Below are 17,159 nucleotides of genomic sequence, written 5' to 3' on the forward strand. Positions count from 1 at the left end.
TACGCTCTTTCCATACTCCTCCTTTCTGCAGTCAGACTCTTATCTAGAGATTGTGGTTTAGCTCATTTATTTGGGGCTTTCAAAAATCACACAAAAGCCTGTTTTAGGCTGACTAAGCTTTAAGGAGACTGTGCTTTTCCACCGCTGAGCGTAATAGATTTGCACTGCTGTCAAGCATCAACTGCATTTTGTGGCCATAGACAGATCCACAACAAAAACATATACGAGAGCGATTTCATGGCTGCATAAATTGTTAGCCGAGGATAACAAGGCAGTGTTCACAATTAACACTTGCCAAATGCCACATGCTGTTTTTTTATATTGTGTATATAATGTTGTCATTTGGCCTACAGCGAATTGTAAGAATGATAATCTGACGGGTGTAAATAACATTGAGTGAATCAAATCATACAAATTATTTACTAAAGAAAATTATTTTGACTTGACATGACATTTATTGGCTGCACATATAAGGAAATCTTCATCTCTCATTTAAACACTTCAGTCATAAAAAAAGATGTTATTAAACAAATATTAAACATTTACTGTCGTTATTTTGTTTCTACATTAATTTGAAGATTGAATGTGAAATTATTGCAATATAAAAGTATATTTAAAAACATTACTGTTAGGTGGGATTAAACGTGATTAATTTCAGGAAAATTTGTGATTAATTTTTTTTAAATTGATTGACAGCGCTAATATATTCACATACACACAAATTACTGAGCAAAAGTCTTAGGTAATTAGTAATTTCACCAACAACAAAATGCTTTTAAGCCATTTAATTCTATCGTTTGCTGTAGTGTGTCAGTAGAAAATATCAGTTTACATTTCCAAACATTCCTTAAGCCATTAATTGTAATAATCCAGCGAGATTTTTTTTATGTGCAAGGAGACTGACAACTGCCAGTGCTTCACGCAGAGTTCTTATGTCACCATAATCCAGTCCGTCTGGAATGACATGAAGAATCTGAAAAAAAATCGGAGACCAACTAAATCAAGAAGAACTGTGGCAAAATCTCCAAGGAACTTGAAGAAAACTACCTGCTGGGACACGAACAAGGTGAGGCGGATCCAAATGCAAGTAGTTTATTGAAAAAACGAGAAAGCAAACATAGGTAAATATCAAAGGAACACTGAGCAAGAACTGGAGCTAAACCTGAAATCCAAGACAGGAGCATCAACAAGCAAACAACAACTGACAAACAAGCACTGAAACACAGGGGTATATATACTGAACTGAACTAATGAGTAACTATGGAAACTAACAAGCAGATGGGTGTGGTCCATTGAGTGTCCTTGGCAACAAGCAAGGGAAAAGAGCAGCAGGGAAACATGAGTGAAACAAGGCAACAATGAAAGACACAGGAATCCATAAACAGAGACACAAAAAACACAAACAGGGATCGTGACACCTACAAAGCTACCTGAAAAACTATGCGCAAGTGTACCTAGGACAAAAGCTGTTTTATATGCAAAGGGCTGGCAACACCAAATATCGATTTGATTTAATTAAAGAGGTCATCCGATGCTACATGCACTTTTACGAGTTGTTTGAACTGAAATGTGTGTTGGCAGTGTGTACACATCCACCCTATAATGATAAAAATCCCCCCAGTGTTTTTTTTTTTTTAATCTACTAAAATCCTTACCGCTTTCTCAAATTGAGCAGATCTCAGATGCCTGTCTGTGTAACGTCACACAGACAGCCCCCTCCCACGACAGTTTGATTGACAGTAGCGTTTCAGCACAGACTGGACTGGCGTCTTACCTTAGACCCGCCTGAGTGAGCTGTCATCAGTCCGCCATTGTTTCACTGCCGGAGCAGATGTAGACAAGAATGACTCCTAAGCGATTGAGGTGTTCTGTTATTGGATGCAATAATGAACATAGCAGTCGTCATTTACTCCTGACATATGAGCCGCTGAAGACGCAGTAGATTACGTTTGTTTCTGAAGGGAATGCGCCCCCCGATCTACATAAATGCGTTTGTTCGCGCGAATCATTCGTGATCCAGCTTCACCTACAGTAGAAGTGAGTATAAGGGTTTTTAATTAATCTTTGCAAATCACCTTTCTTAATAATGTGCTAATTAGCAAGTTTCACGATGAATACAAAAAAGTAAACAGTCCATCAGAGAGCGTTAACTCATTAACATTTAAAGGAAAATGCTACAAAACGGCTTGCTCTGAAAAGAGGTGTTTTTTTACACTACCATTGAGAAATTTTAACCAAACTATGTTACAGACTTTTTATTAAGACCCTGAAGAATCATATCAACTTGTGGAAAATGGGCATCAGATGACCCCTTTAATAGAAGTTATAGAAACATCCTTACTTTACAGCATTTTTACACAAGTGCCACAAAAACTTTTCACAGTTCAGTTCTGCTTTGCAGGAAGGTTTCTTAAAGCATCTTGGAGATGTTGCCACAGTTCTTCTGGATTTAGTCTCTCTCAATTTTTTCAGATTCTTTGTGTCATTCCAGACGGACTGGATGATGGTGAGATCAGATCTCTGTGTGGAGCTCTGACTGTTGTCAGACTCCTTGTGCGCACAAAAATCTCACTGGATCATTACAATTAATGGCAAAATGAATGCTTGGAGATATAAACTGCTATGTCCTACTGACACATTACAGCAAAAGATAGAAAAATCTGGCTTATTCCAGGAAAGTCTGATGCCTATTATTAAACAGAATTTCCTCCAAAAACAGCTCAGGAAATGTGAGTAAAAAGTGTGCAGGTTCCGTGTGGGGCTAGTGATAACCTACACTTCCATCCTTCCTTAATGGATGTGACCTCGAGGTCACCTTGGTTACACTGGTTCTCTAGAATGCGAATTTCGTTGAAGTGTTGTATTAAAGTAATGATTGCCTCCTGCCGAGAAAAGGCCTTTATGATCTATTAATATTCAAGCGCTTACAGGTGGTTTGGCTGTAAAGCAAATATAAACATTCTCCTTCGTTACACTTGAATGTGGATCAAATGAACCGTGAGCACCTTTTTCCTCCTCCCACCTACTTTCCCCCCCCCCTCCCTTCCTCAAAGCTCTCAGTTTAATTGTGGATGTGGTTTCATAGCTAAGAGCGTTGAGTGCCTCTCCAAGCCAGCATGCCCACAGGACCAGTGTACCATGTTTAAAGCGCATATCCTAGGTACCAACGTGCCTAGATAAACAGTATCCCTGGCCGCACGACGCTGTGAGATGTGCTCGCAAGCCCTCTTTGGAATCCACAGCAGTCATCCCTGCAACCCAGATGAATGGAAACTGGAGACAGCATTACATCTGCCCGGCTCACCGCGAGACACTGCACAGTTAGGCCCCAATCTGCCACCCCATCCTCGACTACACACACACACACAAACACACACACACACACACACACACACACACACACACACACACAAACAAACAAACACAAGCCGCCTCCAGGTTGGGATCAAACAGCCCAGCTTTTAGAAGTTCTCACTTAGTCTGTAAAAGATTAACAAGTTATTGACTGAATTTTGACCCATGCCGGTCTCCTCCTCGCCTTAGTACTGTTATCTGATGGTTGGAGTGAGGGTGGCCTCTGGACTAAGTGAGTGTTGCTCGCTCCAGGCTTGAGTGGGCGGCTTTGATGTGAGATGTGCAACCCTGTGTGTGTGTGTGTGTTCCACAGCTTTCATAAACACCTCCACAAGTGCAGCATGACAGGAGAGGAGGCCGTCCAATGGACTCACAAAGGACCACAAACACGCACGCACGGTCGTGCTTTTACAACAAATGTGGGCAGCTACAAGGACAAAATGCTGTGATTGATGTTTATTTGTTCTTTTTTTTTCTTGCATGAAGTTCGTGTCTGCGGTATTAGAGCGCACCGATTCCCAGCGTCCGCCCTTTAAAAGTTTATCCACATGTTTATAATTGGAGATTTCCTCTTTTTCAAAGGTCTTAGGCGAGTGTTGTTCATTTGAAAGAGATACTTTTGTTTCAGTCCTGCGACTTTGCCAAGTTGGAGGCCTCTGCTTGTCAGGCTGCTGAGATCATCGGAGTTGGTCGGCGAGAATGCCTAAGACACTTCTGAAATAAAACATGGCTATGAGGAGGTTTAGCAGATGTTTTGTGTTTAAAGACTTGTTAAGGGGAGAACAACAAAACAATGAATGCAAGTATGAAGAATCACTCTACAGCTAGCGAATGTCAGTTTGTTTGAGGTGCCTTTTAGCGAGAAACAGCCAAATCTGCTTGAAAGGATATTCTGGGGTGTATTTTGCAGTTCATATGAATGCAGTCCGTTCTAACTTGCAGAAGTAAATGCTTTTGATGATGTACGATTTCAAACGTTTTGAAATATAAATTAACAAACCAAATAAATCTTTATTAACATGTATTTTGAAATGGGATTTTAGGGTGTTTTCAGACCTGTAGGTAATTTGTTTTGTTCCAAAATGTTGAGTAAAAAAAAGGTTGAGTAAATGATAACAATTTTTATTTTGGGTGAATTATCCCATTGTTCCTCCAAATATTTGATTACTGTAGGTATTATGTCATGTAGATGTGCGTTATTATTGTAGCTCGAGTACACAAAAAATAAATTACTCTTTTGCCTTGAGGATGAGGTGTTATAAATACGATGTCAAAAATTGCTTTAACATCTCAGGTTCCTGAAATTTTATGGCTGCTTACCAGCACAGAGAAGCTCTCTTTAATTTAACTTCCCACAGGCCAACCAAGTGACGCCTCTACGCGAGGGCCTGTATTTCAACAAGGCCGCAAAAGCCCCAGCACTCGGTTTCCATTCTCCACTGGCTTTTGGAGAACAGAGTGTACCATCAGCAAACTTGTGTCCCAACAAGCTGGCCAAGCCTCATCTGTCAAAGCCAGGGTGAGCGCGAGAGCGGCAGGGCGGCGGGGTGAGGTAGAGGAAGCTCCCAGATAAACATACCGCAGCGCCTAAACTCCTAATCACTCTGCGCTTCCGTTTGTAGCCTCTATAATTAGAAGGCACTCTCTTCCATGTATTCCCAGTTGACGCAAAAGCTTCTTGTGGCTTGGCACCTCATTTGGGGCGTGGGTTAGTTTATGGCCAGACCGTAGCTTGGTTTAGTCTTCTGATACAGCATAAATAGCTAACCGCTGTCTAATTCACTAGCCGACTCTGTTTTTCTTTTTCGTAAGCGCAATCTCAGCGTGACCCTTGCTTCGCTGCCGCAGCCCATCCCCTTTGCCTCCTGTCTTACCGCTCAATGAGATGGCAAAGCCACACCTAAAGCAGATGCTATTCCTAAGTGTGAAAACGAAAATAACGTGGGCAGAAATAGGACAAATGAGCTCATCTAGCATGGCCGCTGTTCTATTGTCATGTGTGCGGGAGTTCGTCTGATCTTCCAATAATAAACTTCTTTTTAGATTTGTCAGACCACCCAATAAATGCTCGCCACAAATTAAACCCCTCTGTGAACTCGGCATTAGAGATTCAGCATTGGAAAATCACTAATTATTGTCATCTTAAATTACAGCAGTGAGATCGAGAGCCAGCGGCTAAATCCATCTTAATCGTAGTGTTGGAGAAAGTTTCCAAAGCGGTAGTGACCAGACTTTCATGTGTGTGGAAAATAGCCTGTAGAGCTGTCACACTGTTTTTAGAAACCAGTTGTATGCGGGGTTGCGTTGCCATGAAGATTTGCTTCGGGGTTTTTTCTTGTGTGGTTTAGTAAGTGTGTTGTTTACAGTAAGAGCTTATACTTTCTGTAGTTTCACTAACTTCAAATAAAAGTGGGAAAATGAGAGGCCCTGTCATCAGAGGTTCCACTTGGGTTCTCCTGCGGTTGTATTTAAAACAGATCCACATATTCTCTGGCCCGGACAGCTGAGGGAAGATCTTGGCATGCAGTTAATTCTAGAACACAAATTGCAGTGGAACACGATTGCCCTTTACAACCATGTAAACGTGTCTCATTGAAATGCTCAGTACTTGATGGCAGTTTTTGTCTTGCAGGATGTTCTTCTCAGTTTAAGCTCAGAGTTGGTGCACTTAAATCAAGTAAATGTTCAAATGAAATTTATATATGTTTAGAGTGGCTATTCCTGACACTTTCATTGATAGATGAACGTGGAATAATCACTAGGCCACAATTCAGAAAGACTGAATCACTGGTCCGCAAATCCAAATAGTAAACCCCAAGAAAATTTAGCTAGTGCTGGGAAAATCCTAAAAACTTAAAAAGCATGGAGGATCATTTCTGTAGCCTCAGGAAGTGGGCAAACAATGCTGTATTGGTTGCTTTTCCATATTAATCACAGAATTTAGTGCAAATTAAGCAAACAAATTAATAAAAAATTATTAAATATTTTTTCCAGTTCCTGAGTCTGTAATTGTTTTATCCCACTTTCTATATCTAGTGTTATATATTTCATCATGCTGCTCCAAAAATGTAGATTTTTTTTATGTTCTAATGTTATCAGTGTAATAATTAGTTAATCTCAGAAAACATTGAGTGATAAATTAGTTGTCACTTTTTTAAAATAGTTTTGTTGCTCTAAATTAAACACATCCTGTGTCACCAATGATCTGGGAAATAGTTCTTTGTTTGGTAGTGCTAAGAAGGTGCACTATGGTGAAATAAATGACGCTCTTTTCTGATTCTACAGGTATGTTACTAGTGACTACAGACACCCTTGGCCACGACTTCCACGTTTTCCAAATCTTGACTCACCCATGGGCGTCTTCCCAGAGTGCAGTTCATCATCTATACACGCTTCATAGAGGAGAAACTGAGGCTAAGGTAATAATAATGATAATAATTCCTTACATTTATATAGCGCTTTTCTGGGCACTCAAAGCGCTTTACATAGAAGGGGGGAATCTCCTCAACCACCACCAGAACATATAAGAAGGTAAGAACATACGTGTATGCACAGATTTACATAAAAGCTTTTCCTTACTTTCAGCACTGTCCTATAGCATGCACATATGGTACAAACTCATAAACGTGTATCTTCCAAATGGAAGATGTATCAACGACAAAAAGAAACTGTCTTGCGTTCAAGTAATACATGGACAGTGTGGGATATTAATTCAAACTTCAAAGCTCCCCGTTCCATCCCTTGCTCACACGCACATGCCTATGTACACTCAGGCTATTTTCGGGGGAGTTATTGAGATGAAATATTGCCTTTCCGGACTCTTTTAATCATTAGCATAATCATTTAAAGTCTTTGTGGGCCACCCACAACTGTTTACGGTTGCCTGTGCTCGTATGGCTCTGGAAATGTGTTTTTCATCGTCAGTGCATCCCTGCATGTTATCTAAATAATGTCAAGAGACATAAGGCTTGGTACCACTGAGCTCCAGAAGAACACGGTACTGCTGTCTCGGCTTCTTTGTAGTATGTAGGGCAGTGTATGTTAGACAAAAAGTGTGGGTATGACCCATCTGATTGATCTTAAACATGACTATGAGATACATAACCCCTTGCTACTGTGGAATATGAATCGAATTGAATACTTTGTCATTGTACAATGTATGTACAACGGAATTCAAAGGTAAATGTATATGAGTGTAAATTGTCACAGTTCAAAATGTTTATTTTCTATTTATTTATTTTTACGTGTAGTCAGAGTCACAGCAACATGAATATTTTTGTACCTGGAGAAATTTTGCCCCCAGTACAAAACAAAATTATGTGGATCCATGTGAAATATTTGTGCTCTCAGCAGTTAGTCTTTGCTTATTCTAAAACTTCCTCCCCTGTGGCTCCCATGTTCAGTTTTCAACACTCTGGAATCCGTAGACCCGAAACTATTAGTGTTGCCAATATGTTTTCAATCACCTAGGCTGCAAAAAAAAGAGAAAAGTTGCTAAAAATACCTCAGACGGCTGGTGAGAGCTTAGATTGTGCTTCTGACTGGAGCTTTTACTCTTGCACCTTGGGGTCAAGATTGGGGCTTGTAACACCTATGATATCTTAGGCTATGAGGTCATGGACTAGAGGACATTCCCACTGGGACAATATAGTCGCGCTTGCGACTTTACACCACTCTCTCTTAAATCCCTGGAAATAGACTGTTGGCAGCACTGAATATAGGCTCCGTAATTTTCCCATTTCATCCCAGCTTTATAAATTACAAATCCAGAGCAACTAATGGTGTTATTTGAGACAGAATTGGTCCTGGATTTTGTCCAGTTAGCCAGATGTTTGTTGCATTTTAGTCCCACTTTAGTGTAGTAAGACATAGTTTATAATTTACAACTAGAACACAGTTACTGCTTACCTGGCAGGTTCAATTGCTTGGACAAGAACAGCAACATATCTATTCTTGTCACATGATTTGAAGGCCCAAATTTTATTTTCTTTTATTTATATAGTTATTCCTTGAGTTTTTATTTATTTATTTAATTAAATTTTAATATTATTTATTTATAAAAAAAAATCACTTCAATAGATATTCTATTTTTATTTTTACCGTTTTAGTAGTTTTAAAATATATATATTTTTATTTTATTTTGTTATTATTTTATTTTAATTTCCACTTTGTAATAGTTATCCTTTTTAATTTATTTTAATTTTACTAGTTGAATACTATTATTATTTTTTTACTTTTTACTTAAAGTCCCCATGAAATCAAAATTAAAGTTTTTTTGGGTGTTTGTATCAATATGTTAGTCTTAAGGTTATCGGGAACGATTCAAACAGTGTAAATATGCTTTCCATTGAGGAAAAAAAGAAGTCTGGTTTCGCGCCGTGTAACGCTAACCACCGCACCGCACACACACTCTGCTCCGGTCCAGAGACACGATAGCACGGAGCGGATCACATACGCGAGTCGGCGCAGACCACAAAATGGGGCTTTACGGAGCTCAGCGGCTCTGAACGGCTCTAGCCCAAGCTGTGATATAAATGAACGCTATTGGCTATTTTAAAAAGGGGCGGGGCTGCTTGATATGTCCCGCCCTGTCTTCCTGTTTCAGTTAAAATGACGTCAACACATAGAGTAACGCTGCTTCTTTCTAAGCATTTCAGGGGACCTTTAAGGCAGTGTATAGTGGTCTCAAAACATATTTGATCAAATATATTGATCATTCTTCTATCCATTTTATTTTTTAATTTATTTATATTAGTATTTTAGAGGATGGGTCAAATCCACATGCTTTTTTTGTATTTTATGTAACGTTACTCAGGTTGAATAGTTGAAGCGGACATCTAAGGACATGATCAGATCATTAGTGTCTGCCAAGCCTTGGTAATCTATCTGGGTGCTTTAAAGTTTAATTTACTTTTGCGATCTATTGGGTTATTGCACAAATCATTTTGGGAAATAACTGCAGTGATTTAGTTTTCCTCTCTCCTAAATGCTGTTTCATCCATTTAGCCTTGCAGCTGTTCCACCACAATATCTCCTTCAGTTGGCAAATTGTAAGGTTTTATTTGCTTAAGTAGAACTAATATTTATTCCGAAAGGGCCTAGACCCTTACTTACTCAGCCAGTGTCATGTTTGGATATGCACACAAACCTGATCTCTGCTCTAGTTCATAGACACACACTCGCAGTCACACTGACACATTCGATGTCTAAAAGCATGCCAGACATATTTCCCTCAATTTAAATCCTTCTTTACATGATAAATATTAACACTGCAGTGGAATAAAAACTGTTTCACCGTATGTTATTTGCCTTGGAGTGCCATGTAACTGTAGCACAGTCAAGTGTTATGTCTAAAACAGTGGTTTTCAATCCTGGTCTTGGGGACCCACCGCTCTGCACATTTTGTGTGTATCCCTTATTTACACACACCTGATTCAGATCATCAGTTCATTAGGAGAGAGCTCATGAACTCAGCTGAGTGTGTCAGATAAGAGAGACATACAAAATATGCAGAGCGGTGAGTCCCCAGGACCAGGATTGAAAACCACTGGTTCTAAAAGAAAGACTTGCCATTTTTAATTCCTATTGTGCTTATATTGGGTATAGAAAAGAATCACCCCCCTTTAAAATAATCACATTTTGTTGCTTTGCAGCCTGAAATGAAGACGGACAGTTTTTGTTTTATCCAGCTGTATTTATTAAGCCCATTAGAGTATATTTAGAGTTTTTTTTTTTTCTTCTTCCCCTTTTTTTTTTTTTTTTTTTTTTTTCGTTTTCACAATTTGCTTTGTCCCTTTACCCTTCAAGTGCACTCTGAGGTGGGTGGAAAAAGGTTGAATTGCAGGCTGGGTACTGGCACATGGGTGAAGTTCAAGTTCTTCTCGTTCTTGCTCCTTATATTGAAGGTATGATTACCTTACCCGACACCTCCAGGCATGGCAGAGAGATGGAACCTAGTGTGTAAAACATTCTCATTTTCCCTCCTCTGTGAGCACAGGGCCGAGGAGGCCTGCAGCTCTGCCGAGATGAGAAAGGTGGTTAATCTGTCACTGGCTCATGCCAGGTTTGCTGCCTGGCCATGCATTGGCTTTGATCTGGCATTGTAAACAACGCAAACTGCAGAAAGCAAGCACCCTCCAAGACGCATTATCTTGAGCAGAACAAATAAAAGGAGTGATAATGCCTCGTGGGCGGACGCAGGCACCCGGCCTTATCTGGCTGGCTGATTGACGGTGCTTGTACTGACTCCCAGCCTGCTCCGGACTGACCTTAGTGTGCATGAAGGTAAATAACCCATCAGGCTGTGTTGCCTGAAGCCATACACCGTTTTAGCTGTTCTGAGCAGCACATGACTGACCAAACAGCTCATTTGATTTGTGTCTGATTAACTAATTTAAAGATCTCAGTCCTTGTCTTTGGTCACCTAAATCTTATTTTTATACCTCCAGGTGAGGTATCATCCCTGAACAGGACATGGTCATTGATCTTGATTCATTTGCTCATCTCTGGGTTGCTGTATTCAGCATGAGACTGATCTGAGACAGATAGAGCAGAATGACCTAGAATCAGACAGATCTCCAGACAGCTGCATTCCAGTAGCTGATGGCTATCCATAAAAAAGTGCTGTAAAAAAGCCATTAGCTGAACCTTGCTGATGGCAGTGTGCTGTATGGTAAAGCCAAGTGTAAGATTTCTGGACCGTGTCTTGGGAGGAAGGTTTGCCATCAATTCATAGAGCTACATTTATTCACACAGGGTGCGTTCTTGTGGTCAGAAACAGCTAGAATAGGATTTCAAGACGCTGTCTTATAAAACTATACTCTTGACGCAAGATGCTGAAATAACAGGAGGGATTCAACAGCCATCTGACACATGTTTACATAGACCAACAATTAAAAAATAGCGTAGACTGAATATACTGTAGGAGTGGTAAACACAAGAAGCACGGGACGCACTGTTGCAGTTTCATGGTTCGTCTGTTTTTAGATGTTTAATAAATACAAAATCCAGGTTACATATTCAGGTTTTTCGTGCCAGTAACCAAGATCTGGTGAGCAGTTCCGAAACCTCTTCATCCCGGCACCTAGGTGTGACTACCAACACTTCTTTCTCATTCCTTTCAAGCGTTTCACAGCACATTTTTTAGAGATTTTATCTGTCTTTGCCAGAAACTCTTTATGAAAACATAATCTTTCTCATGACTAACACCAGAGAAAATTCCAACAGAAGTCAGGTTGCATTCCTTAAAGTTGGCATGAAAAACAAAAACAAAAAAACAATGATCTTATTTTGAATGATTCATCCATGCATATGTTTAATTTTAATATATGTATTTTTTCTGACATAGTAATCTTTCAATTAAAATATAACTCTGGTGATGTGTGCCAGACTTCTCCAATATTTAAAAAAATATATTTTTTCGATAATCTGTTTAACTTGAATTTTTATCCCAATACATAAGAAGATCTGCTACCTCTGTTACATTGTGACTTTAAGCCAAATTTTCAAGGAAAGGCATTGCTGTATTGTTCATTATGTTCACTCAAGACCCTAAACTTAAAAAAACTTTCTGTAATGTTGATTTCATTCATTTTATTGATGATTGTTCATTTCCGAATCCTAACCAACTAAAATCTCAAAGCTGGTTGTGAGCTTCTTTCCTTTCTCTTCTCTTACCACTCTAGGTGCAGGACATCTGCTTCAGCCATGACTGCCGCTGGGTGGTGATTAGTACTCTTCGAGGTACATCTCATGTCTTTCCCATCAATCCGTACGGTGGAGCGCCATGTGCACGCACACACGTGTCTCCACGTGTGGTGAATCGCATGAGCCGTTTCCAGAAGAGTGCCGGACTAGAGGAGATCGAGCAAGAGCTGAGCAGCAAACAGGGCGGCCGTTGTAGCCCTATTCCTGGCCTTTCTAGTAGCCCATCTGGATCACCACTACATGGTTAGCAAATACCTTTTTGTTTTTTGGAAACATTATACACCTCTTGCACGTCTGCAATACTTCGTAAGTTAGTAACGCTAGTTCTTCTGGTCCAAAACCTAGTTAGATGGTAAAATTATCAATTTTTAATTACCCTGAACTATATTGTTTGGTAACATATTGAATTAAATAGAAATGTCAATATTTAATTATTTACATTTATCGTGTATTTACATTTCTTGTCCACAATCTTGAATTCATTTTCATTGAGCTCATAGGAAGCTTACTAGAATTTGAAACGGAGCAAGTAGATCCTGGCCATTCAGGGGTTAATCGAATCACCCTAGAAGACCTTGGGATTGAGCCTGTTGCCCTCTGTCATAACACTGTGATGTTTGTCAAACACTGTCTCTGGCTGCAAACACACTCACACTGACCACGTCTGACCGTTACGTACATACACACCCACCCACCCACCCGCACACACACTTCTCATCTCTGTGCTGATTGCCACAGGAGCTGGCATGCCTGTCAGTGTTGTTTGCCCATCAGCACTCCCCACTCCACAAAACAGAGGTCTGATTAATCAATACCCCCGTGCTCGCCGAAAGCACCCCGCTGATACGGACACTGTAGACTCCAGTCAGCTGCGGGGTGTTTGCAGAGCTTCCCAAAGGGTTCAAGAGAGCCTCTCTTACTCTGTTGCCCAAAGTCACATATCAAATGACACCATACTGACACTTCAAAAAATAGTTTACTGAATTGCTTAAAATAAATATAAATCAGCAAATGTAAACAATATTTATTTATTTATCAAATAAAAATCGGTAACACTTTAGAATAGGGAACACATATTCACTAACTAAGAGTTTTCCCTGAACAAACTCCTAATATGCTGCTTATAAATAGTCAGTATTGGTTAAGTTTAGGTATGGGGTGTGTTAAGGAATCTAAAATACGGTCATGCAGAACAAGGCATTAATATGTGCTTTATAAGTACTAATAAACAGCCAATATGCTAGCAATATGCATGCTAATAAGCATCTAATTAATAGTGAGAATTGGTTCTTAAAATAATGTTACCTAAAAATCTAATTAAAATCAAAATAATCTGGCTATTGCATTGCGTCTTGCTGATTTTCAGCATCACATCACATTTTTCAAGTTAAAATTTAAACTTTATGGACTATATAAATATAATTCCATCCATCCATCCATCCATCCATCCATCCATCCATCCATCCATCCATCCATCCATCCATCCATCCATCCATCCATCCATCCATCCATCCATCCATCCATCCATCCATCCATCCATCCATCCATCCATCCATCCATCCACCCATCCATCCATCCATCCATCCATCCACCCATCCATCCATCCATCCATCCATCCACCCATCCATCCATCCATCCATCCATCCACCCATCCATCCATCCATCCATCCATCCACCCATCCATCCATCCATCCATCCATCCACCCATCCATCCATCCATCCATCCATCCACCCATCCATCCATCCATCCATCCATCCACCCATCCATCAATTTATAGTACTCCACATTTTTAAAGTTAAAATGTAAACTTTATATATATATATTATAATCTTAATTAATTTGAGTGACTTTTGACTGTCTCAAAGAAAATATGAAAAACTTTTTTCACTTTGATTCGAGCAACGCTGTGACATCACAGGGCCGGAATGTTTGGCGTCCCGTGTAGGGATGGTTACTAGCAGCCGTGAAAGTGGGCCTCAGAAGCCCTGCTGTAAATCAGACTCATTTTTTAAAGCCGGGCATTAGAAGCACCTGTCAACAATTAGTCCTGTCAGCTTCAGCCCGATGAGACACTTTGACAACAGGGTTCTGAGGTGACATTTTTTTGTACTGGGAACAGGATGGGGGAGTCTAAGAAACAGAAGTCTGAGGCCGTTCTTATGCCTTAGAGGCAAACCTTGGACTGTCCAGATTTTATTACCTCAAGGATCATTCCATAATTCCTTAAGCCAAAAGATGGGAGGATAGCAGGATGTGGCTTTTGAATTAAGATGAAACGGTGTGGGGAAGAAAGGGAGACAAAATGGTCTGCACTTTTCCATGGTCCCTGTGGGCCTCTCCTATGGGCTCATACGTGACGCTGGAATGCTTGAGCCACCCACATATCCTGTCGAGATGTTTGCTTTATTTTCAAACCAGTCATTCAGTTTTTCTTTTTTGTTCTCTTAATGTTTTTTTTTACATATATTTCAGTGTATTAAAAATTACACATTGATCTTCTTCACACTTTTAACATTCCGGAGATTTGATAATAAAAGTTTAGTTTTGCTAATGACACATTTGTTTAATGGACTGAATTGCAGTGAAATTATTTCTTAATAATTTTTTAATTAATTGCTGTTTCATACATTTGCAATTGACTGCATTTATTTGATCAAAACTACAGCAAAAACTGTAATATTGTGGAATATTATTACAATTTAAAACAACTGTTTCTATTTCAACATATTTTAAAATGTAATTTATTCCTGTGATGGTAAAGCTGAATTTTCATCAGTAATTACTCCAGTCTTCAGTGTCACATGAAGCTTCATAAATAATTATAATATGCTGATTTGGTGCTCAAGAAACATTTATTATTATTATTATTATCAATGTTGAAAACAGTTGTGCTGCTTAATTTTTTTGTGTAAAGCATGAAGCAGAATTTTTTTTTCTTTTATGAATAGAAAGTTCAAAAGAATAGCATTTATTTAAAATAGTAATCTTTTGTAATGCAAGTGTTAACTGTCACCTTTGATTAATGATTCTTTGCTGAATAAAAGTATTTTAAAAAGTAAATAAAAGTAAATTTTGGCTAAAAAAAACTTCTGTACTTGTTAATTTGCTATACAGTGTAGTGACAACAGGATTTCTACAAATAAAAATAAAAAAACATTTTCCGCATTTTTCTTATCTCTCACTGCGTTTTACGTCATCGTAAAATCAGCAAAATTGTTTTTGTGGTTGTCACACTTTTAAATCCTTTTCCGCTATGATTAGTTATCAGACACAAAAAGAGAAAAAGCTATCAGCGTCACTTTCCGTATGCTTTTCCGTCGGTTTTGTTCATTTTTGGGTCCATGAGCGTGAACGGAGTCGGCAGAAATAACTGCTTGATAAGAAAAACTGCGGCGCAGTAGCCACAACAGTAGACTGGCAATTGTCTCCTGTGACAACTCATTGATTTAGGGAAGGAACTAGAGAAGTACACATCCTTCAGAGCTGGCACTCTGTAAAAATAGAAACCACAATCGGGCTTTCTTCTCCCCCAGTTTAATTGTGGAGTTTTTTTCAATCTATTTTAGGAGCCACATCCCCCTCGCCTTAGGTTCATGGCATTGTTAGATAATTCAACAAGTTCTTCTTTGTCAGTGCTAACAGACAGTTAATTCATTAGTTTAGGTGCTGGTTTCTGCTTAGTTGTTTTGTCTGTTTGCCTTTTCTACCTATAACTGAACAAATGCCAAAGGAAAATGCTTTTTGAAGCTTAACTGTTGTTGTATGGTTTCCATTCACGGGAATGTTTAGGGCACATGTGTCGGCCATGCGCTCTGTGTCGGCCATGCACGAGGATGTGAGGAGTGCGATGGAAAGAGCTGTCTGGACTGAGGTGGTCACCATTAGCTTTGCGCTTACAGGAAATTCAGTGTTGGTTTGACACAACTTGGTGGTCTCCTTCTTTGTATATGTTCATTGACTATTTTGAAAGGAAAAATAAGGTGCAACAGGAAGCTGTTAATTTGCTGTTATTAAGTTAGGGATAACGGGATACTTCCTTTGAGCCATTTAATGTCAGCATACGGCTTGTTTGGGTTTCAGGCTTGTTTTATCAGTAACTATGCCTGTTTACACCATTCATCATCTTAAAGCAAAAACAGGCAGACATGGATGCTTTTGCAAAACCGATGACACAATGTTGTTTGGAGCAAACTGTTTTAAAAAGCTCAACACTGTGGTTATTAAGTCACAGATCATATCTAAATGGCATTCATTTAACTCGGCATGTTAAATGAATGCCATGTAATGGCATGTTATTTTTTCACGCACATTTTATATGTTTTTTTTTTCAGCAAGGATGCATTAAATTGATCAAAAGTGACATTTATAATGTTTCAAAAATTTCCATTTCAAATAAATGCTGTTCTTTTGAACTTTACTTTCATCAAGGTATCATAGAAAAAAAATGTATCACTGTTTCCACAAAAATATTAGGGATATTAAAATGATTTCTGAAGGATCATGTGACACTGAAGACTGGCGTAATAATGGCTGCTGAAAATTCAGTTTTGCCATGACAAGAATAAAACACTACATTTTAACATTAAAATGTATTAAAATACAAAACAGTTACTTTAAATTAGGGTTGCGAAGGGGTGGAACATTTCCAGTAAATTTCCGGAAACTTTCCAAAAATCCCTGGAATATTCCAAAAAAATCCTGGAATGTTTCAGAAATTTACTGGAAGTTTTCCACCTTTTTGCAACCCTACTTTAAATTGCAATAATATTTCCACAATATTACTGTTTTACTGTACTTTTGAATAAACACAGTATGATTTTTTCAAAAAAGAAATGCACCCTTGGTGAAAATAACATATACAGTTTCTTGAATATTTAAAAAATATTTACAGAAAAAAATGTATTAAATTATCTAACTTTTCCACTCAAATGTTATAATTTAATTTGCAGTAAAAGATAGTTTTCCACTAGTGGTCTCAGACTTTTGGAGAAGGTACAAAAACCGTCGGGGGGGGGTATTGTGTGTATTGATTTGTTAGTTTATTCGAGTTTAAGATTTGTACTTGACCTGTGTTGATTTGTATATTTATTTGAGTTTA

The 17,159-nt window shown here is 38.8% G+C and overlaps 1 protein-coding gene across 1 annotated transcript in view; it reads left to right on the plus strand.

The window, feature by feature from the left end:
• Window positions 1–17,159, plus strand: part of LOC107562951 (breast carcinoma-amplified sequence 3-like) — a 93,819-nt gene that overhangs the window by 35,728 nt on the left and 40,932 nt on the right. The window contains exons 12-13 of the mRNA XM_016247711.1: window positions 6,640–6,773; window positions 12,039–12,303. Of these exons, the coding sequence (XP_016103197.1) occupies window positions 6,640–6,773; window positions 12,039–12,303 (399 nt within the window). The remainder of the gene's footprint in view (window positions 1–6,639; window positions 6,774–12,038; window positions 12,304–17,159) is intronic.

The sequence above is a fragment of the Sinocyclocheilus grahami genome, unplaced genomic scaffold, assembly GCF_001515645.1.
Source record: "Sinocyclocheilus grahami isolate Dianchi unplaced genomic scaffold, SAMN03320097.WGS_v1.1 scaffold851.1, whole genome shotgun sequence".
Taxonomy (NCBI): domain Eukaryota; kingdom Metazoa; phylum Chordata; class Actinopteri; order Cypriniformes; family Cyprinidae; genus Sinocyclocheilus; species Sinocyclocheilus grahami.